This window comes from Rhinopithecus roxellana, chromosome 1 (assembly GCF_007565055.1).
Source record: "Rhinopithecus roxellana isolate Shanxi Qingling chromosome 1, ASM756505v1, whole genome shotgun sequence".
Classification (NCBI taxonomy): Eukaryota; Metazoa; Chordata; class Mammalia; order Primates; family Cercopithecidae; genus Rhinopithecus; species Rhinopithecus roxellana.
In genome coordinates, this window is record NC_044549.1 from 201,047,004 (window position 1) to 201,066,454 (window position 19,451).

Below are 19,451 nucleotides of genomic sequence, written 5' to 3' on the forward strand. Positions count from 1 at the left end.
AATACAAAAATTAGCCAGGCATGGTGGCGTGTACCTGTAGTCTCAGCTAATAGGGAGGCTGAGACAGGAGAATTGCTTGAACCCAGGAGGTTGCAGTGAACACTGTATTCTAGCCTGGGTGACAGAGTGAGACTCCGTTTTTTGTTTTTTGTTTTTTTCCTTAAAAAAAAAAAAAAAGAAAAACTACGTGGGATGGATTCAGTCGGCCAGCTGCCAGCCCTGGCTTGTGGAATGGTTTGTTGAACGACTATAGGTGTAGCCATGGACTTTTTGGGATCCCTTGGCATGTGCAGTCGGCCAGCTTTGATGCGTTTTCCTGGCATTTGTGGGTTAGCTGGCCTGCCTGTCCACTGCCCCATATGACAACAGGCCTGCTTCTCCCATCCTGCCCCTCCAGAATGCTGTCCGTGTCCCACGAGACTTTGAGGGCTGTAGTGTCCTCCGCAAGTACCTCGGCCAGCTTCATTACCTGCAGAGTCGGGTCCCCATGGGCTCGGGCCAGGAGGCCGCTGTCCCTGTCACCTGGTGAGAGCCCCAGGGAGGGCTGGAGGATCCCAGGGGGGGAGTCTGGGTGGTGGGGGTGCTCCTCCCCTCCCTTCCCCCTTCTCCTTGCTGCATAGGATGGGGAATGGCCTCGTATGGTCCCCCTAGGCCTCCCCACAACCCCACACTGGAGTAGTTAGTCCCCTTACCTAATCTCAGGGCCCTGGCCAGTTCCTGCCCTCGAGATAACTGGGGTGCCATGTCTGCAGGACAGAGATCTTCTCAGGCAAGTCTGTGGCCCATGAGGACATCAAGTACGAGCAGGCCTGTATTCTCTACAACCTTGGTGAGCTGATCCCTTCCCCATGGCCCTACTCCCCAGTCCTGCCAGCCTAGGTTTCAGCTCTTCAGATGGCCACGAAGGCAGTGGGCTGATAAAGGGAGAACTCCAGGATTCCCGCCCCTCCACTGACTTCCCTACAGCCCTGCCAGCTGCTCTGCTGTTTTCTGGGCTGGGGCCCTGGGGAGCCTCTGCTGGGGCGAGGTTCTACTGGGCTGGTTGCCACACAGAGTTGCCACTGTGTGCTCTGGCTGGGAGAGATGGCCTTTCTTCTTTGACTGGACAGCCCCTCCCCACTGTGGTTTTGGGCTGCTTCAGGAAGGAGAAGAGCAAGGCTGGCCTCAGCTTGCCCTGCTAGTCAGCCTTAGCCTGGCTCAAGGGAGAAGCTTGGGGAGCCCCAGAGTTCTGTGCAAACATCCCTGAAGCTTCAAGATTGGACCCCTTGGACAGGAGCCCTTCCATCCTCTGCCAAATGCAGAGCAGGAGACTGCAGACTGGGCAGAACTTCTGAGTTTCGCTGTTCCCTCCAGCTTGGGTGTCCTTGGACTCATTGCCCTGGTTCTCAGAGCCCTGTTTTCCTGACTGTGGATGACAACAGTACCCCTTCTGCCTCACCTTTACATGGGTGTGAGCAGCCCCAGGCCCCCTAACACTGTGTCTCCTCCCTCCCCAGGAGCACTGCACTCCATGCTGGGGGCCATGGACAAGCGGGTGTCTGAGGAGGTGAGGAGAGGGGCAGTAGTGGAACATGTGGACATACCAGGGAGGGGCAGCCTCCCAGTTATGGATGAATCCTGACCCATGGAGTGGACACAGGCCATCCTCCCACTCCCTCCCAGGGCATGAAGGTCTCCTGTACCCACTTCCAGTGCGCAGCCGGCGCCTTCGCCTACCTGCGGGAGCACTTCCCTCAAGCCTACAGCGTCGACATGAGCCGCCAGATCCTTACTCTCAACGTCAACCTCATGCTGGTGAGGAGGTGCCCTGGTTGGAGTGGAGTTGAATCCAGGGAAGGGCATGGCTGGGGAGGGGGCAGTTGGGCCTGGGTCCTGGACCAGGCCATGTGCCGATGGCAGTGAGGGACAAGCAGGGGGCCTTGGCTTTGTTGAATCCAGGAGCACAGTGGTGCTGCTTGGCATGGGGTCAGCTGGGGGAGAGGGCAATGAAGAGGGATCCCTCAGTCTGCTCCTGGGGAAGGGGAAGGGGAAGGCTTTGGGTGAGTGAGGGACACCTCATGTGTCTCCCCAGGGCCAGGCTCAGGAGTGCCTCCTGGAGAAGTCGATGTTGGACAACAGGAAGAGCTTTCTGGTGGCCCGCATCAGTGCACAGGTAGGGACGGGGCTGATGGGAGGCCTTCGTTTTACTGTTGATCCCCCACTCACTGAGCCCCACCCTGTCCCCAGGTGGTAGATTACTACAAGGAGGCATGCCGGGCCTTGGAGAACCCTGACACTGCCTCACTGCTGGGCCGGATCCAGAAGGACTGGAAGAAGCTTGTGCAGATGAAGATCTACTACTTTGCAGCCGTGGCTCATGTGAGGGCCTGGGGCCCCAGGGTGGGGCGGGGCTGAGTGGCCACAGCTCAGGAAGCAAGTCATGGCGTCTCTTCTTCTTTCCCAGCTGCACATGGGAAAGCAGGCTGAGGAGCAGCAGAAGTTCGGGGAGCGGGTGAGTGAGCTGCAGCAAGGAGGGGACTGGGGACCGATAGCAGCCTTCAGTGAGATGCTGGTGTGCTCCCGTTCCTTACACACCAGGGGGTGGCCTTCTCTGTCTCACGCTGGCCACCACCTGCTGCAGGCCTGGTGTCTTAAGTGTTGTCCCATCTGTGCAGCCCTCGTCCCTTGGAGTCTGAGGAGGTGGGGCAGGCTCCCCACAGAGCGGGTGGCCGGGGCAGGGCGTGGTGCTGCTCCTGGCTGCCTCCTGAGCTGCTTGTCATCTGATGGGTCACCTGATGGAAAGGCAGGGCCGGGTGGGAGGCAGGAGTAGGGGTCCAAGCAGAGGAGGACAGAGCAGGCTTTCCTGCCACTCTCCACAGGTTGCGTACTTCCAGAGCGCCCTGGACAAGCTCAATGAAGCCATCAAGTTGGCCAAGGTAAAGCCGAGGAAGGCCTTGCTGCCCCTCAGACCCCTGAGAGGGTGTCCTGGTGCCAGCCTTGGTTGGTGCTAAGACCCCACCCCTGTCCCTAACCCCACAGGGCCAGCCTGACACGGTGCAAGATGCGCTTCGTTTCACTATGGATGTCATTGGGGGAAAGTGAGTCTGTGGGGGTGGCCCTGGTTCCCTCTTTTTGTGAAGGGTGCTGTGCCTCTGCTGGCATCTTTGGGAGGAAGCCTTCAGTGCCAGAGAGCGATGTCCCACATGGGAAGTAGGTTCTGGATCTCCACTGACACCCCGTGACTGCCCACTCCCCCTGCTTCTGACCCCCAGGTTCAATTCTGCCAAGAAGGACAACGACTTCATCTACCATGAGGTTGTCCCAGCATTGGACACCCTTCAGCCTGTAAAAGGTCGGGGAGCTGAGAGGTGGGGGCAGAGGTGACGGTGGGGTGGAGACAGGACACAGGAGGCTGCCTCAAGGACTCTGCATGGGCCTGATCTCCACAATTTCCACCTCGCCAGGAGCCCCCTTGGTGAAGCCTTTGCCAGTGAACCCCACAGACCCAGCTGTTACAGGCCCTGACATCTTTGCCAAACTGGTACCCATGGCTGCCCACGAGGCCTCGTCACTCTACAGGTGGGTGGAAGGTGGAACAGAGGGAGGCTGGGTGTCTGGAGATGTGGGTCTCCAGCAAATGCCGTGTTGCTTCTGCAGTGAGGAGAAGGCCAAGCTGCTCCGGGAGATGATGGCCAAGATTGAGGACAAGAATGAGGTCCTGGAGTGAGTGTGGGACTTGGGCCGGGAGACGGAGGCGGAGGCAGGCGGCACTTCCCGGGGCTCTGGGAACCCCAGGGCTGCCTATGCTGGGAGAGGAATTAAATGTCCGTTCCGAACAGGTTTCCCAACGCTGCCTTCCCGCCCAGGGTGGGAAGGAGTCATGTCTTGGGAGGAGGAGGTGCCTTCTGTCCCACTGTTTCCAGCAGTGCCCTGGGCATGTTCTGTGAGACCAGGCCAGACCTGGTAGTAGGGGTCCGAGGTCACAATTTGCTCTCTGCTGAGACCTCAAATTCAGTGGTGGGGCTTGCCCTAGCGGCTCCTTTGACATGGTCAGAGTTGGATCAGTACCCAGCACCCACCTGGCCCTGTTGCCCCCCACAGCCAATTCATGGATTCAATGCAGTTGGATCCCGAGACCGTGGACAACCTTGATGCCTACAGCCACATCCCACCCCAGCTCATGGAGAAGTGTGCGGCCCTCAGCGTCCGGCCCGACACTGTCAGGAACCTTGTCCAGTCCATGCAAGGCGAGTAAGGGGCAGAGCAAGCAGGTGGAGGGGAGTGTGGAGGTCATCTGCTGTGGCCTCCTCCATGTCTCTGGTCACCAAGGATGGAGGCTGCACCCCTCTAGGCCCTGGCTTGGGTATCCATGCCCACTCCTCTGGATCAGCATACCTCATGCACCCTGCTCAGTGTACGCTGGACCTCACTCAAGCCCTGACCTGAGGGGGCGGTTCTGTCTCTTTGGGGAGGGGCCCATGGGTGCTCAGTCAGCCTGCCTCAGGGGCTGCCTCTACAATCCACACCCCCAGTGCTGTCAGGTGTGTTCACGGATGTGGAGGCTTCCCTGAAGGACATCAGAGACCTGCTGGAGGAGGATGAGCTACTAGAGCAGAAGTTTCAGGAGGCGGTGGGCCAGACGGGGGCCGTCTCCGTCCCCTCCAAGGCTGAGCTGGCAGAGGTGAGGCGAGAATGGGCCAAGTACATGGAAGTCCACGAGAAGGCCTCCTTTACCAACAGTGAGCTGCACCGTGCCATGAACCTGCACGTCGGCAACCTGCGCCTGCTCAGCGGGCCACTTGACCAGGTCCGGGCTGCCCTGCCCACACCAGCCCTCACCCCAGGTGAGCCCCACCCGACCCCATTGGGAGACTTGAGCTGGGGGTTTCTCTGGCCTCACTGACCACTGTTGCCCACAGAGGACAAGGCTGTGCTGCAGAACCTAAAGCGCATCCTGGCCAAGGTGCAGGAGATGCGGGACCAGCGTGTGTCCCTAGAGCAGCAGCTGCGTGAGCTTATCCAGAAAGATGACATCACTGCCTCACTGGTCACCACAGAGCACTCAGAGATGAAGGTGGGCTGAGTGAGCAGGGTGGAGGGACTCTGGGCCCCACCCTTAGGAGTCGAGGCCCTGAGTGTCCATCCCCGGCCCCCACCCCTCCCTCAGAAGCTGTTCGAGGAGCAGCTGAAAAAGTACGACCAGCTGAAGGTATACCTGGAGCAGAACCTGGCCGCCCAGGACCGTGTCCTCCGCGCACTGACAGAGGCCAACGTGCAGTACGCAGCCGTGCGGCGGGTACTCAGCGACCTGGACCAAAAGTCAGTGCCCAGTCCTCTGCTCTTGTCTGGAGCCGCCTGGAGCCCACCCCCGTGGTTCACCTGGAGCTGACCCTTCTGCCCACCAGGTGGAACTCCACGCTGCAAACCCTGGTGGCCTCGTATGAAGCCTATGAGGACCTGATGAAGAAGTCACAGGAGGGCAGGGACTTCTACGGAGACCTGGAGAGCAAGGTGGCTGCTCTGCTGGAGCGCACACAGTCTACCTGCCAGGCCCGCGAGGCTGCCCGCCAGCAGCTCTTGGACAGGTTCGTGTGGCCCTGGGGCTGTGGTGCGGCTTGGGTCCAGACAGGCTGTGGTGATAGGAGCCTGACCCCACTTCTTCCCTGCCTGTCCCACAGGGAGCTGAAGAAGAAGCCGCCGCCACGGCCCACAGCCCCAAAGCCACTGCTGCCCCGCAGGGAGGAGAGTGAGGTGATGGAAGCAGGAGACCCCCCCGAGGAGCTGCGTAGCCTTCCCCCTGACATGGTGGCTGGCCCACGACTGCCCGACACCTTCCTGGGAACTGCCACCCCGCTCCACTTTCCTCCCAGCCCCTTCCCCAGCTCCACAGGCCCAGGACCCCACTATCTCTCAGGCCCCTTGCCCCCTGGTAGCTACTCAGGCCCCACCCAGCTGATACAGCCCAGGGCCCCAGGGCCCACTGCAATGCCCGTAGCACCTGGGCCTGCCCTCTACCCAGCCCCTGCCTACACGCCGGAGCTGGGCCTTGTGCCCCGATCCTCCCCCCAGCATGGCGTGGTGAGCAGTCCCTATGTGGGGGTAGGGCCGGCCCCACCAGTTGCAGGTCTGCCCTCCGCCCCACCTCCTCAATTCTCAGGCCCCGAGCTGACCATGGTGGTTCGGCCAGCCACCACCACGGTAGACAGCATCCAGGCGCCCATCCCCAGCCACACAGCCCCACGGCCAAACCCCACGACTGCTCCTCCCCAGCCTCGCTTCCCAGTGCCCCCACCACAGTCTCTGCCCACGCCTTACACCTACCCCGTAGGGACCAAGCAACCCGTCCCAGCCCAGCACCACTTCTCTCCTGGGATCCCTGCAGGTTTTCCAGCCCCGAGGATTGGGCCCCAGCCCCAGCCTTCACGAGCATTTGGGCCTCAACCCCCACAGCAGCCCCTTCCACTCCAGCATCCGCACCTCTTCCCAACCCAGGCCCCAGGACTCCTACCCCCACAGTCCCCCTACCCCTATGCCCCTCAGCCTGGGGTTCTGGGGCAGCACACCCAGCTCTACCCAGGTCCTGCTCAAGACCCTCTGCCAGCCCACTCAGGGGCTCTGCCTTTCCCCAGCCCTGGGCCCCCTCAGCCTCCCCATCCCCCCCTGGCATATGGTCCTGCCCCTTCTACCAGACCCATGGGCCCCCAGGCAGCCCCTCTTACCATCCGAGGGCCCTCACCTGCTGGCCAGCCCACCCCCAGTCCCCACCTGGTGCCTTCACCTGCTCCATCTCCAGGGCCCGGTTCTGTGCCCCCTCGGCCCCCAGCAGCAGAACCACCCCCTTGCCTGCGCCGAGGCGCTGCAGCTGCAGACCTGCTCTCCTCTAGCCCGGAGAGCCAGCATGGCAGCACTCAGCCTCCTGGGGGTGGGCAGCCCCTGCTGCAGCCCACCAAGGTGGACGCAGCTGAGGGCCGTCGGCCGCAGGCCCTGCGGCTAATTGAGCAGGACCCCTATGAGCATCCTGAGAGGCTGCGGCAGTTGCAGCAGGAGCTGGAGGCCTTTCGGGGCCAGCTGGGGGATGTGGGGGCTCTGGACACTGTCTGGCGGGAGCTGCAAGATGCGCAGGAACATGATGCCCGAGGCCGTTCCATCGCCATCGCCCGCTGCTACTCACTGAAGAACCGGCACCAGGATGTCATGCCCTACGACAGTAACCGTGTGGTGCTGCGCTCAGGCAAGGATGACTACATCAATGCCAGCTGCGTGGAGGGGCTCTCCCCATACTGCCCGCCGCTAGTGGCCACCCAGGCCCCACTGCCTGGCACAGCTGCTGACTTCTGGCTCATGGTCCATGAGCAGAAAGTGTCAGTTATTGTCATGCTGGTTTCTGAGGCTGAGATGGAGAAGGTGAGAGAGGGGCTGGGTGCCCACGAGGGCAGTGTGGGGTGGCAGGGCAGGGGATCCTGGAAAACCAGCCCTGTCTTGGTTTGTCTGTCCCTCAGCAAAAAGTGGCACGCTACTTCCCCACTGAGAGGGGCCAGCCCATGGTGCACGGTGCCCTGAGCCTGGCATTGAGCAGCGTCCGCAGCACTGAAACCCATGTGGAACGTGTGCTGAGCCTGCAGTTCCGAGACCAGAGCCTCAAGCGCTCTCTCGTGCACCTCCACTTCCCCACTTGGCCTGAGTTGTGCGTCCACTGCTCTGGATGGTGGCTGGGGGTCTGGGGTGCTGTCCAGTCCTTGGTGCTGGGAGGGATGAGAGCCTCAGATCAGGCCTGGCTCATAGGCTCTTCCCCACCCCGTCCTGTCCCACAGAGGCCTGCCCGACAGCCCCAGCAACTTGCTGTACTTCATCCAGGAGGTGCACGCACATTACCTGCATCAGCGGCCACTGCACACGCCCATCGTTGTGCACTGCAGGTAGAGGGTGGGCCTGACAGTCTCTCTACGGGCTCTTGTCCTGGCCTCATTTCCCAGCCTCATACCCCCTTCTTGGCACAGCTCTGGTGTGGGCCGCACGGGAGCCTTCGCGCTGCTCTATGCAGCTGTGCAGGAGGTGGAGGCTGGGAATGGAATCCCTGAACTGCCTCAACTGGTGCGACGCATGCGGCAGCAGAGGAAGCACATGCTGCAGGAGAAGGTGAGGATCTGGGCAGGTGGGGCTGGGATGGGCCTTCTGTCCCTGGGTGACGGGCCCCTGCCTGGCTGACCTGGCCAAATGCACCTGTGCAGCTGCACCTCAGGTTCTGCTATGAGGCAGTGGTGAGACACGTGGAGCAGGTCCTGCAGCGCCATGGTGTACCCCCTCCATGCAAACCCTTGGCCAGCGCAAGCATCAGCCAGAAGGTGAGGAAGGTTCCCTGGAAGCTGCTGGGACAGCCACAACCTTGGGACTCCCTCTCCTCACCCACTCTGTCTTCTCAGAACCACCTTCCTCAGGACTCCCAGGACCTGGTCCTCGGTGGGGATGTGCCCATCAGCTCCATCCAGGCCACCATTGCCAAGCTCAGCATCCGGCCTCCTGGGGGATTGGAGTCCCCAGTTGCCAGCTTGCCAGGCCCTGCAGAGCCCCCAGGCCTCCCGCCAGCCAGCCTCCCAGAGTCTACCCCAATCCCATCTTCCTCCCCGCCCCCCCTTTCCTCCCCGCTGCCTGAGGCTCCCCAGCCTAAGGAGGAGCCGCCAGTGCCTGAAGCCCCCAGCTCGGGGCCCCCCTCCTCCTCCCTGGAGCTGCTGGCCTCCTTGACCCCAGAGGCCTTCTCCCTGGACAGCTCCCTGCGGGGCAAGCAGCGGATGAGCAAGCAGAACTTTCTGCAGGCCCATAACGGGCAAGGGCTACGGGCCACCCAGCCCTCTGACGACCCCCTCAGCCTTCTGGATCCACTCTGGACACTCAACAAGACCTGAACAGGTTTCGCCTACCTGGTCCTTACACTACATCATCTCTCATGCCCACCTGCCCACACCCAGCAGAGCTTCTCAGTGGGCACAGTCTCTTACTCCCATTTCTGCTGCCTTTGGCCTGCCTGGCCCAGTCCGCACCCCCGTGGGGTGGAGATGTACTGCAGGCTCTGGGTCAGGTTCTGCTCCTTTATGAGACCTGACATTTTTCAGCTCTTTGCTATTGAAATAATAAACCACCCTGTTCTGTGGCCAGTGTCTGAGTCTGCCCATTGCTGCCTCAGCTCTAGTAGCACTGGCAGGAACTTAGCACCTTTCATGGATAACAGGATGGTACCAAACTGTTACACTACCAGGACAGTTCTTTAAGGGTCCTGCAGTTCTGGCTTGCTCATCCTCCCCGCTTTGCTACCCATGCCATGCTGTATGTTTCCTCAGCAGCTCTGAGGAGGGTCCAGGCAGAGTGTGTGCACAAACAATTCCAAGAGAGACAAGTAGCTCCCAAAGTGCCTGACAGATGTGGTTTTTTAAAAAAGTTTAATATTACAGTCAGGAGGCAGCAGCTGGAAGATACTCGGCTCTTTCCCCCAAGTCCAGGTTCAGTGCATTGGCCCCCACACAGCCCCCCAGACCCCTGCCTGGGCAGGGAGGCCCCATGCTCAGTCCAGCTTCTCCAGCACAGAGGGCACATACACCAGGCTGAGCTCACTGCCAAAGTTGCAGACAATGGCAGCGTTGTCCAGCACCAGGATCTGGCGGGCAGGCTGGGCCTCACTGTTCTTCCCCAGGTAGACTGTCTGTAACAGGTCCCCGTAGTTTAGGTCCCAAAAGGAGACACAGCCTTGGCCGCCGGTCACCAGCAGGTTGTCTGAGATGACACCCAAGCTTGCACCACAGCCCAGATCCTGGAGGCAAGGACATGACAAGCTCAGTCCTGAGTCCTTCCCTAAAATCCCAAGAATCCTATGATCCCCACTCCCTCTACCTGCTGAATGGAGTAGAACTTGATGCCTGTGCTGCGGTCCCAGATGCTGATGAGGTCATCCAGGCCACTGCTGATGACACAGGAGGTGGTACAGGTGAGGGAGGTGACATCCCCACGGTGAGCAAACACGTGGCTAACCCGGCTGCCAGTCAGTACATCCCACAGGCAGATGGCCCCATCTTGTCCTCCACTGGCCAGCACCATGGTCTGGGGAAACAGGCCAGGGGAGCGGGGTCACTGTGGTGGAGTACCTCTGTCAAAAAAATGGTGTTCCTGTGCCCTGGTGAGTGGGGCCCTGACTCTGCTTCCTGGAAGGGGCCCAGCTCCCAGGAGTCAGCAAACATGGGCCACAGGCTCTGTACCCCCCTACCCCCCCTGCAGGCCCCTCACCTGGTCAATGTACACAGTCGTGATGGCCCCTGAGTGGCCCTGAAGGGTGAAGAGGCAGCACGAGTCCTCCAGACGGAATACCTGTGACAGGGATGGACCTCAGGTTCTGGTCTCTGGGATTTTCCAAGTTATACTTTGGCCAGGAAATGCCCTCTGTCCTTCACCAGGACTCCTCCAGCCTCTCCCTGACGAATGCCATCAGGCTCCCACCCTGCACCAGGCCACTCCAGCACTCAAGAGACGAGACAATACTCACTCTCAGCGTGTGGTCTTGACTCCCAGTCACCAAGCGCCCGGCAGCGGCTTTCAGGGCTGTGATGGGTTTTTGGTGTGCACAGGGCACTGTGTGGGTCAGGCGACAGGCCACTGTGTCGCTGCTGCTGTACACTGGAGAGGCAGGGGAACTGCCCCGACCTGGGGTCCCTGAGGACAAAAGGCCAAGTGAAGGATCTCTGAGAAGGCAATGGGCAGACGGCCCCTACACATCCAAGTGTGAACACCTGCCCGCCCCAGGCCCTCTGACCTCTAAACTGCAGGGGGCTGAGGGCAGTGTGGGTCTCCAAGGAGAAGAAATCAAGCGAACCATTGAGCCGCGCAGCCACAATCCTGGAAGAGAAGAACAGCTGCCAGGGGCCTCTCCCTTAGAGCCCCAATCCTGGGGCTGAGCATGTGGGCACAAGAGAGATAAAGGGCCAGTTCAAGAAGGGACAGGAGGGACATGGCCAAGAGGAAAGCACATGGTGCCAGAACAGATGCTGGAGCCAGAGGGCAACTCCAAATATTAACCTCCTTGTGCCTCAGTTTGTCTGCAAAATGGGGATAAGAGTACCCACCTCACAGGATGGTCATGAGAATCAAGTGAGCTAACATGTGTAAGGTGGTACCTGGTGAATGTCACATAAGTTTGTAAATTAAAAACAAGCGGAGGGCTCCATGTAGCCTGGAGCTGAAGGCAAGGCTGCTGAGGGGAAACAGGATGCAGGGTGGGCTATGTTGGGCGTTGTGGAAGCCTGCATTCTCCATCACATAAAAGCAGCTTCAACCCAATCACAGCCCACACCAATTCCTTTTTCCACAAAGAAACAAGAATTTTTTTTTTTGCTTTCCAAAATTCCTAGGTACAGTCTGACAGGCAGGGATGGGTATATTTGCCCAATAACCCCAAAGCCTCAAAGCAGGTGCCTTTTACTGTAGCGAAAGGCAATGCATGTCTACAGTCTCTGCCCATGAATTTGAAGGGCCACACCAGACCTGGGGGAGCCACAGTTGTATGATTGGAAGTGGGTGGACAAAGAGAGACCAGAGTCACCAGGAACCCTGAGGGTCAGGGCTGAGACCTGGGGGCTTTCCTTAAAGCTAAAACAAGCAGCAAAGGAGAACTTCCAAGAAGCACAGAGGGACCTGGTGAAATTGGCCAGGCTGGAGGAGAGGATGTCGGCCGAGGCCCATGGAGAACCCGTGCTGACAGGAATGACCGCAGCAGCCCACTGGCAGAAATTCACAGCACTAAGGGCAAGGGACGCCCCCTCCCCAAGGAAAAAGAAAGACTCCAGCTCTAGGTCAGATGGTGCTGCCACCAAGAGTCAAGGAGCCTTGGAGGAGGAGCCAGTGTGGGACAGACAGGCGAAGGCGTTCGGAAGAAGGCACCTGGCCATTGGGTGGAGACCCAGGTTCACCAGCTCGGAGGTGGGGCCAGAACCCAGGTGACTGAGACTCCCCAAGGAGTGTGCATGCAGACGAGCCCTGGGGACGCCCACAGCCAGCGGCTTGCTGAGGAGGGCAAGCACGACAGGACCAGGGAGAGCAGAGAACAGCCGCCAGCAGCCAAGGAGAAGAGGGTTCTGCAAGCGCACTTTCTGTTTCTGTAACTAAAAATGACAAGCTAATCAGAGAAACTGGCTTCATTGAGAAGGGTGTGAAAGGACAGGAGTGTATCACTCCCCACTGTCACTGCTTAAGGCCCTGGGAGGTCACCGTGTGCCAGGCCCAATTCCGAGCACGTCACACCCCTAACGCTTTTAATTGTTACCTTCCCATCCACGTGGACTGCCCTCTGCTCCAGGTGTGGGGCTGGTCACCAAGAAGGTCAATCGAAACATACAGTGCAGCAGTGGACGGGAACCAGGACTCGAGAATATGGCCTAGCCAACAAAGGCTGGGGACACTGGGGGCTGGGGCAGGCCACGCTCACCTTTTGTCCAAGAAGACCAGAGCGGTAATGCCTGAGGAGACCTCCTCGCTGCTGCAGCACAGCACCCCTTCAATGGCGTCCCACACCTATGAGTCCAGAGACTGTGAGCACCTGCCCACCAGAAAGGCCCACAATCCCCGGGGTGGACAGCCGCTCTGCCCACCTTTAGCCCCTCTGCCCACCTCCAGCCGGCCGCTGCTCCGCCCCACCACGATGAGGTGGCCCTGCAGCTCCAAGCTCCAGATGGAACCCTCCGCACTGGGGGCCCAGGCAAGGGAAGGGGAGCCTTTCTCAGGGGAGCCACCCTCGTCCTCAGGGGCCTGGGGCAGCACCGGCCCAGGCGAGGGTGGGCGCAGGGCTGGTGTGCAGACGGCTGCCAGCCCCTCCTCCTGGTACACCCGCTGCACCAGGCGGCTGAAGTCATAGCCTAGGGAGTCCCGAGCGCGGCCACAGACTGCCCGGTGCCGGGGCTCGGGCTGAGTGGGCTGTGAGGGCTGTGGCTGTGCTGAAAAGTTGGTGTCAATTAAGCAGGTGAGGTCAGGCTGGTCCCCGAAGAGGGAAGGCGGTGGAGGGTCCCGGGGGCGGTGTCTCAGGGGAGGGCTGTCCCCAGGCTCCTCTGGGCCAGCCTTCCCACCATCTGAAAGTCGTTCCCAGCTCTCCTGAGCCTCAAGCCCGCTGCCCATGCCACTGTCCCGGCGCTGCCTGCTGGGGGCCGGGACAGTGGAGTGAGAGGGGATGTAGGAGAAGGGGTGTGGGGGAAAGGGCAGAGGGTGAGAGGGGTAAATGAGGGGCCGTTAGAGGGGACAAGCGGAGAGGGTGCGGTGTGGGGGTGGGAGCCTGGAGGGGTTGGGGGATACGTCAGAGGGAGAAAGGAGGGGAGATACATGGCTGCACGGGGTAGGTGGTGGGGTGAGGGGGGTAGGTGGTGGGGTGAGGGGGGTAGGTGGTGGGGTGAGGGGGGGCACAGAGGAGAGAGCAGCCGCACCTACCCTGGGCGCGGGATACGCGTGAGGCAATCCCCGGTCTGTGCGTCCCACACACACACGTGGCCTGCCAGGCAACAGCTCACCAGCAGCATGCCGTCGCTGGCCAGGCACTCGATATCCTGCGGGAGCCTGGTGTTGGTGTGGGCCAGGCCCCAGCCCTCCCCTGCCTGGCCGCTGTGCCCCCGCTCACCATGAGATGGCCGCGCAGGACCAGCGGCACAATCTCTGTCTCAGGTGGCGCATAGCCGTAGTCGTCGCAGGGCAGCTCCCCGCGCCTCCGCCGCCCAGGCCCGCTTCCCGGCTGCCCGTAGTTGCGCGGGCACAGCACGCGGTACAGGCAGAGCAGCAGCAGCACCAACACAATGCCCGCAGCTAGACCCAGCGCCGCCACCCTGCATGGGAAGGTGGACTGCTGTGAGACACACCTCACAGCCTGTCCCCTCCCCTCCTCCCTCTCCCCTACTCTTACCCACCCGTCCCCCTCCCCGCACTCTATCCCACCCCACCCTACCCAGCAACCTTACTTGTACAGCGTGACGTCTCCATGGGCCTGCACCCCACCTGGGCCCTTGGGTCCCGCTTCCCAGTGCCCAGCAGGTATGGGAGCCGGTGGGGGCCAGGCACTGCGGCCATCCTGAGGGTGCCGGCCCTCCAGGGCCTCCCTCGGGTTCAGGCGGAGTGTGACTGGGATGACGGGCAGCAGGCTGATGTACCTGGGGTCCGGACAGTGGGCAGCCTCAGCAGGGGGCCTCCCAAGGCTTCCTCCTACTGTGCCTGCCAGCCAGTCTGCTCCCTCCTCCCCAGGCAGGCCTCAGCTCCACCGGCCAGACTCTCCCAGCATGGGGGTTGGGGACAGAGGGAGGTCCCTCCCCAGCCCAGCTTAGCAGCCAACCTTGCTGTCCCAGATGCCAGCACCCAAGCAGCCCTTCTGACCGTGTGAGGTATCTCGCTCCCCACTCCTGGCACAGGTGGGTGGGTCTCATTCTAGCGAGGGCTGGCAGCCACCTGTGACTCCTCAGAGGAACCTGGGGTTGCTGTTGGGTTATGGCTGCCTAGACTACCAGTTCCCACCTCACAACCTTATGAATTGTTTTATTTGCAGAATTCAAACTGTGGGCCTCCTACATTGGGGAAAGGGGATGGTGAGTTGACACCATCTAGTGAGGAGGTGGCACCTGGCACGGCCCAGCTCACCTCTTGGCCAGTGTGATGTTGTAATAGCTGAAGAGCGTCGGCCAGTGGCGGAAGGACAATTTCCTCCAAAGTTCCTCATCCTCAGGCCCCCAGGTTACCTCTGGGACTGGGCTGTCATGGACAACCTCTGCTGGACCTCCATGCTCAGGTGGCTCGCCTGGCGATGTCTGGTTCTCAGGTAGCTTAGGTGCATCAGGTGGGAAGATGGAGAAGGCAGGGTCCGGGTGGCTGGCGGGCAGCATGCCACTAGGCACAGGCATGGGAGCCAGGGCTCCCTCACCCAGTGGGCTCTGTTCCGTCACCTGGGCAGCGAGGTAGGTGCGTAGCCCTGCTGGGTCTGTGTATACCAGGATGCCAATCCAGACAACGGTGCCAGCCTGCAGTGGAGCAGGGTACTCAGTGGGAGGAATGGGCCCCAACCCCCAGCAGCTTCAGCCCTCATGCTGAGAGGAAGCAGCACAGGGACCTGAGGCCTAGGGATGGGAGAGGACACAGGCCCCACTGTGTGCTTTCCTCCTGCCTCTCCGAGTCCTCCTGCTAATACCTGCCAGCACTTGGTGCTGGAGGGCCTGCTTCCCTTTCCACAGTTAGGGGCTGAGTTTCTTGGCCTGGAAATACACTGAAGCACCCTGAGGTTTGACACAGAATGTCCCTGTCCCTAATCTCCACCTCAGCTGGGGTCAGAAAGCTGCTACTATTCATATGGTCAGCATGGCCAGAGGGCCAGCTGCCTGACCTGCTCCAGAGTCCCCCAGAGGTCCTAGTCTCAGGGGGCCTCAGCCTTCCTCCCGTCTCAGTTCAGCTCCCTGGGAGAGGCACTGCTGCCCCACAGCCAGCACAGCCCGGCTGGTGACTGATTTTGCCCAGCACTTTCCACCTTCTGCACACCATGCAGCGGCCGATGAAATGTGGCCCAGGGAAATGTGGTGGCCACAGGTGGGTCCATCCCAGAGCACTTGACTAACAGGCTCCTGTCCTGGGCCACTCTTGGGAGAGGATGGCTCCTGTACCTGAGAGCCCTGGAGCTGCTTCTCCCACAGGCTTGTCTCCTCAGAAGCCACCAGGGTCTGGGCAGGGAGGACACAACAGGCAGCTCCCCAGAGCCAGGTTTCCAGGGGCCACCAGGGCCTGAGGAGCATCCCTCGCCACTCTAAGGCCAAGTGCAGCACCACAAGGGGCCTGGAGCGCTGGCCCTCCAGAAGAGGGCAGGGCAGGGGTGGCAGGTACCATGATGAGACGCTGTGCCAGGCGGGTGCGGGCCAGGAAGTAGACAACACGCAGCCTCTTGGGGAGCCGCAGGTTTCGGAAGGAAGACGGCTGCAACGTGATGGTGTGCGGTGTGGACGGCCGCACAGCCAGCTGTCGCTCGTAGCGCGTTGGCTGCCCCACTGGCTTGGCTGAGGGTAGGCAGGCCTCAGGGGGCAGCCGCTTGTTCAGGTCCGCTAGCTGTTGGGGGCACAGTGGTCAGGGCCCAAGTCCACTATCCAGAGGGTGCCCGCACAGGACCACTGCCCTGCCCAAGGTCCACACCCTTCTCACCCAGGACTCCCTCAGTACAGCTAGGGCTGAGGAGGTGGACGGGACAAGGCTCAGACCACTCCTACCTCCATCCGGCGAATGTCAATGGACAGGACAGTGGTGAAAAACAGCATCTGAAGGAAGAAGTCAGACACCAGCCCCACGACGGCAAAGAGACAGAACTCCTGGAATCAGAGCACACAGGGTGGGGTGGAGGGGAGGCGGTGCCATGATCTGACTGCCCCAGCCCTAGAGGAGCAGTGCTCGGACTGCAGCCACCTCAGAACCGGCAGGGCAGCAACAGGCAGGGCACAGCAGAGATGAAGAGAGATGCTGGTTGGTCCTCAGCTCACATACCACTAGCAGCTCACCCTGTCTCCACTAGGGGGCAGCGGAAACCCTCACACTTTCTTCAGAAAGGGCTGAAAGGGGAGGGGGGAGTACCTTCCTTGAATCTTCCGGTCCCCCTAGAGAGGACTGAAGGCCTGATCCAACCTGGAAACCTCTAAGCCCCACCAGCCTGCTCCCCAAAAAGTCCTTCCCCACTGAGCCCCTACCCTGCTCATGCATCACCAACCCAGCCAGAGCCCAGGCCTGATTCATGGGCTCTCAGAAAGGTTCCCAGCCAGCAACTGCCCCGGAACAATGAAGAGAGAGAGGGAGGGATTAACTCTCCTCTAAAATTTAAAAAGGGTGAGCTCTCTGCTCCCCAAGCTCTGTCAGCAGACAGAATTTTCTGAGATGTCAGTGTTGAGACCTCTAGCGCATCACCACAGTGCTACTCGGATCTGGGGCAAGACCATGGGGTACAGATAGTGGCACAGTGGTTGTCTCAGCTCTAACGTCCCAAGACTACCCTATTCTGCAGATGTTACTGTTTTCCAGGAGAAGCAGCCCACAGCCCATCTGTTCTGTTCACCCCCATCCCTCAGCTGGCCTGCCAGCCCTGAGGGAAAGATGGGGGAGAAAAGATGGCATCCTCCCCTTCCTGCAACTCCTTTTGGAATGGCTGGCATCAGTCTGAGGTTCCAGCTCAGTGCAGGGCCACCTCCACCTCGGCTCACAGCCCACAGCTGAGCAAGGGCACTTTGCCAAGAGCAGGGTCACTCTGGGCAATGGGTGGTGGCCCTCCCACAGGTCAGGCCAGGCAAGGTCTCTCGTCTGGAGATTGCAGCATGGGTCAGGGCCAAGGGAGGAGACCGGAGGAAGGGTCTAGGAACCCCACGGTGCTTCTCCCTCAGAAATGGGAAACAGGTGTGACTGAAATGGCACAACCAGTCCCCAGTTTCTGCCATGCCCTTGCAGCCTCCTCCTGCCACCTGGCTGAAGGGGAAGCAGGCAGGGAGGGGTAGGAAGAGGGTCAAGCGCAGAGCCTGCCCAGCTAGGCACTCAATCTCGGAACCCAGCCAGAGTTTGCTGAGCACTTCTGAGTCAGGCGTGCCAGGGGCCATCTGTGTGCTCTAGTGATCCGCTTGCCAGGCAAAGAGGTCCCACCTCAGAGGCAAGGATGCCTGTGCTGAAGAGGGGAGCACCCTGCCCATGGCTGCACAGCTGGGGAGCACAGTAGTTGCTTCCATGCTCATCCAGGTGGCAGGCCTTGGGGCCTTACCTGGATGGCAGGCACTAGGGTGAAGTAGCCAATAAGGATGATGCCCAGCTCCGTGGCCATGTTCTTCATGATGGACCAGCTCTCGCTGCTTAGGCCTGCAGAGGGCAGCAACAGGGCACAGGGCAGCACGTGGCCACTCAGCGACATGACTCACACACCCTCAAGGGCCTCAGAGTGGCAGAGGCATGGGGAGGGCCCCAGCCCTCTGAAGCAGCCATTCCACCAAAGCACCCCAGCCCTCAGGGCCCTGCTAATGCTCAGACTCTGAGGGGCCGTCACCACCACACAGCTGCTACAGGGAGTGGGTGTTCACAGCCTGGAGGGTGCAGGGGAGGGCTATAACCATCAAAAGGGGGAGGAAGCAGAGTGCAGATGAGAAAATCCACGAGGAAAGCCAAGTGCCACCCACTCCAATCACATCCAACCTCTGCATGTGGTTCTTGTCTGGTCTGTATGGGCCAGCACGACAGTGTGCCCACCAGCCACATGGCAGAAGCACTCGGGGGGTGGAGGAGCTGGCTGCGTTCTTCCTCAAGCCCCTTCCTGTGGTGAGCCCTGATCCCATGCTATCACACTGTCACATGTCTAAGGCTCTGTGCTCCTACTGGGCAAGGACTATGTCACCTCATGTCTTCCTAACTCCACATACAGCACAGGGCCTGGCTTATCACAGAGGCTCACAGAGGTTTGCTGGATGAATGGACAGCTGCCTACAGTCCTGTTCCTCACAGACACAGGGTGACAGGAGGTGAAGAGGAGGAAGACGCTCAAGTGACCAGACCTCCAAGGCCAGGCTCTCCCTTTTCTCATTTTCCCCAAAACCCCAGATACCCAGCTTCTACCAGCAGGGCCAGAGGGAGCTTTTCTGGCAGCCATGAAGGCAGCATCTCTGAAACGGCCAGACCCTGGGGCTTGGGCTAGTGTGCTGGAGTGAGGCAGTAAGAGAAAATACTAGGCACTAAAATCCCCAAACAGAAAGTCACCACCAAACACAAGCCCCACCCACACTGAAGTGCAGTGGCGTGATTACAGCTCACTGTAGCTTTGACCTCCCAGGCTCAAGCAATCCTCCCACCTCAGCCTCTTGAGTAGGTGCGACCACAGATGCATGCCACTATGCCCTGCTAATTTTTGTATCTTTTGTAGAGATGGTGTTTCACCATGTTACCCAGGCTGGTCTCGAACTCCTGAACTCAAGTGATCCACCTGCCTCAGCCTCCCAAAGTGCTGAGATTACAGGTGTGAAGGTGTGAGCCACAGCATGCAGACTGGTTTGCTTTCTTATTGACACATGAACCAGGACGAAGTACAGTCCAGTGGCCCCATGGCTCCCAAGGGCACACACTCAAGAGCTGCCAGGGCCTAGTGGCCCACTGCATATTATGCCGGAGGCAAGAGCAAGGGACATTTCAGGGGCTCTGTTTGCTCACAGAGCGTCAGCAGTAAGAGGAACAGGCCCCTCTCCAGCCCCTCCTGCAGCCCCCTTTCCAACTCCCCCACTGTGTTACCTTGGGCGATCCGCAGCTTCACCTCCAGGTCTACCGGGGTTGAGACCACGGACTTGGTGAGCACCAACACATTCTCTAACCCAATAACCACCACAAGGTAGGGGAAAATCTCGCTGGGGACAGAGAAGGAGAAGGTGAGGACAGTGCTGTGGTGGTTCCCAACAGACTGGGGCCCTCAGGAAGGCTGTGGGGTTTCC

General features: G+C 60.3%; 2 protein-coding genes across 7 annotated transcripts in view; one reads left to right on the forward strand and one right to left on the reverse strand.

Annotated features, from left to right (window-relative positions):
- PTPN23 (protein tyrosine phosphatase non-receptor type 23) overlaps positions 1–9,128 on the forward strand; it is a 32,621-nt gene extending 23,493 nt beyond the window's left edge. Inside the window, exons 3-25 of one of the 2 annotated variants that reach the window (XM_010374752.2) lie at positions 398–525; positions 753–829; positions 1,497–1,546; positions 1,663–1,794; positions 2,072–2,152; positions 2,227–2,358; positions 2,444–2,491; positions 2,859–2,915; positions 3,019–3,077; positions 3,252–3,331; positions 3,444–3,558; positions 3,637–3,702; positions 4,081–4,226; positions 4,512–4,823; positions 4,899–5,053; positions 5,147–5,298; positions 5,385–5,564; positions 5,658–7,383; positions 7,479–7,663; positions 7,791–7,895; positions 7,977–8,115; positions 8,208–8,321; positions 8,400–9,124. In XM_010374752.2, coding sequence (XP_010373054.1) covers positions 398–525; positions 753–829; positions 1,497–1,546; positions 1,663–1,794; positions 2,072–2,152; positions 2,227–2,358; positions 2,444–2,491; positions 2,859–2,915; positions 3,019–3,077; positions 3,252–3,331; positions 3,444–3,558; positions 3,637–3,702; positions 4,081–4,226; positions 4,512–4,823; positions 4,899–5,053; positions 5,147–5,298; positions 5,385–5,564; positions 5,658–7,383; positions 7,479–7,663; positions 7,791–7,895; positions 7,977–8,115; positions 8,208–8,321; positions 8,400–8,879 — 4,719 coding nt within the window. In that variant the 3' untranslated portion in view covers positions 8,880–9,124. Of the gene's footprint in view, positions 1–397; positions 526–752; positions 830–1,496; positions 1,547–1,662; positions 1,795–2,071; positions 2,153–2,226; positions 2,359–2,443; positions 2,492–2,858; positions 2,916–3,018; positions 3,078–3,251; positions 3,332–3,443; positions 3,559–3,636; positions 3,703–4,080; positions 4,227–4,511; positions 4,824–4,898; positions 5,054–5,146; positions 5,299–5,384; positions 5,565–5,657; positions 7,384–7,478; positions 7,664–7,790; positions 7,896–7,976; positions 8,116–8,207; positions 8,322–8,399 lie in introns of both variants that reach the window. The other variant, XM_030936422.1, reaches the window with a different exon arrangement.
- A 263-nt stretch (positions 9,129–9,391) lies between these two features.
- The window catches only part of SCAP (SREBF chaperone), a 70,136-nt gene continuing 60,076 nt past the window's right edge, over positions 9,392–19,451 (reverse strand). For 4 of the 5 annotated variants that reach the window (XM_030936436.1, XM_030936443.1, XM_030936449.1 and 1 more), the window contains exons 9-23: positions 19,255–19,367; positions 17,747–17,841; positions 16,224–16,322; positions 15,847–16,065; positions 14,620–14,996; positions 13,950–14,138; positions 13,616–13,817; positions 13,429–13,544; positions 12,622–13,144; positions 12,440–12,525; positions 10,772–10,854; positions 10,505–10,671; positions 10,249–10,329; positions 9,859–10,065; positions 9,392–9,778 (exon numbers count right to left, since the gene is read on the reverse strand). In XM_030936436.1, the coding sequence (XP_030792296.1) occupies positions 9,533–9,778; positions 9,859–10,065; positions 10,249–10,329; positions 10,505–10,671; positions 10,772–10,854; positions 12,440–12,525; positions 12,622–13,144; positions 13,429–13,544; positions 13,616–13,817; positions 13,950–14,138; positions 14,620–14,996; positions 15,847–16,065; positions 16,224–16,322; positions 17,747–17,841; positions 19,255–19,367 (2,803 nt within the window). In that variant the 3' untranslated portion in view covers positions 9,392–9,532. The remainder of the gene's footprint in view (positions 9,779–9,858; positions 10,066–10,248; positions 10,330–10,504; positions 10,672–10,771; positions 10,855–12,439; positions 12,526–12,621; positions 13,145–13,428; positions 13,545–13,615; positions 13,818–13,949; positions 14,139–14,619; positions 14,997–15,846; positions 16,066–16,223; positions 16,323–17,746; positions 17,842–19,254; positions 19,368–19,451) is intronic. The other variant, XM_030936457.1, reaches the window with a different exon arrangement.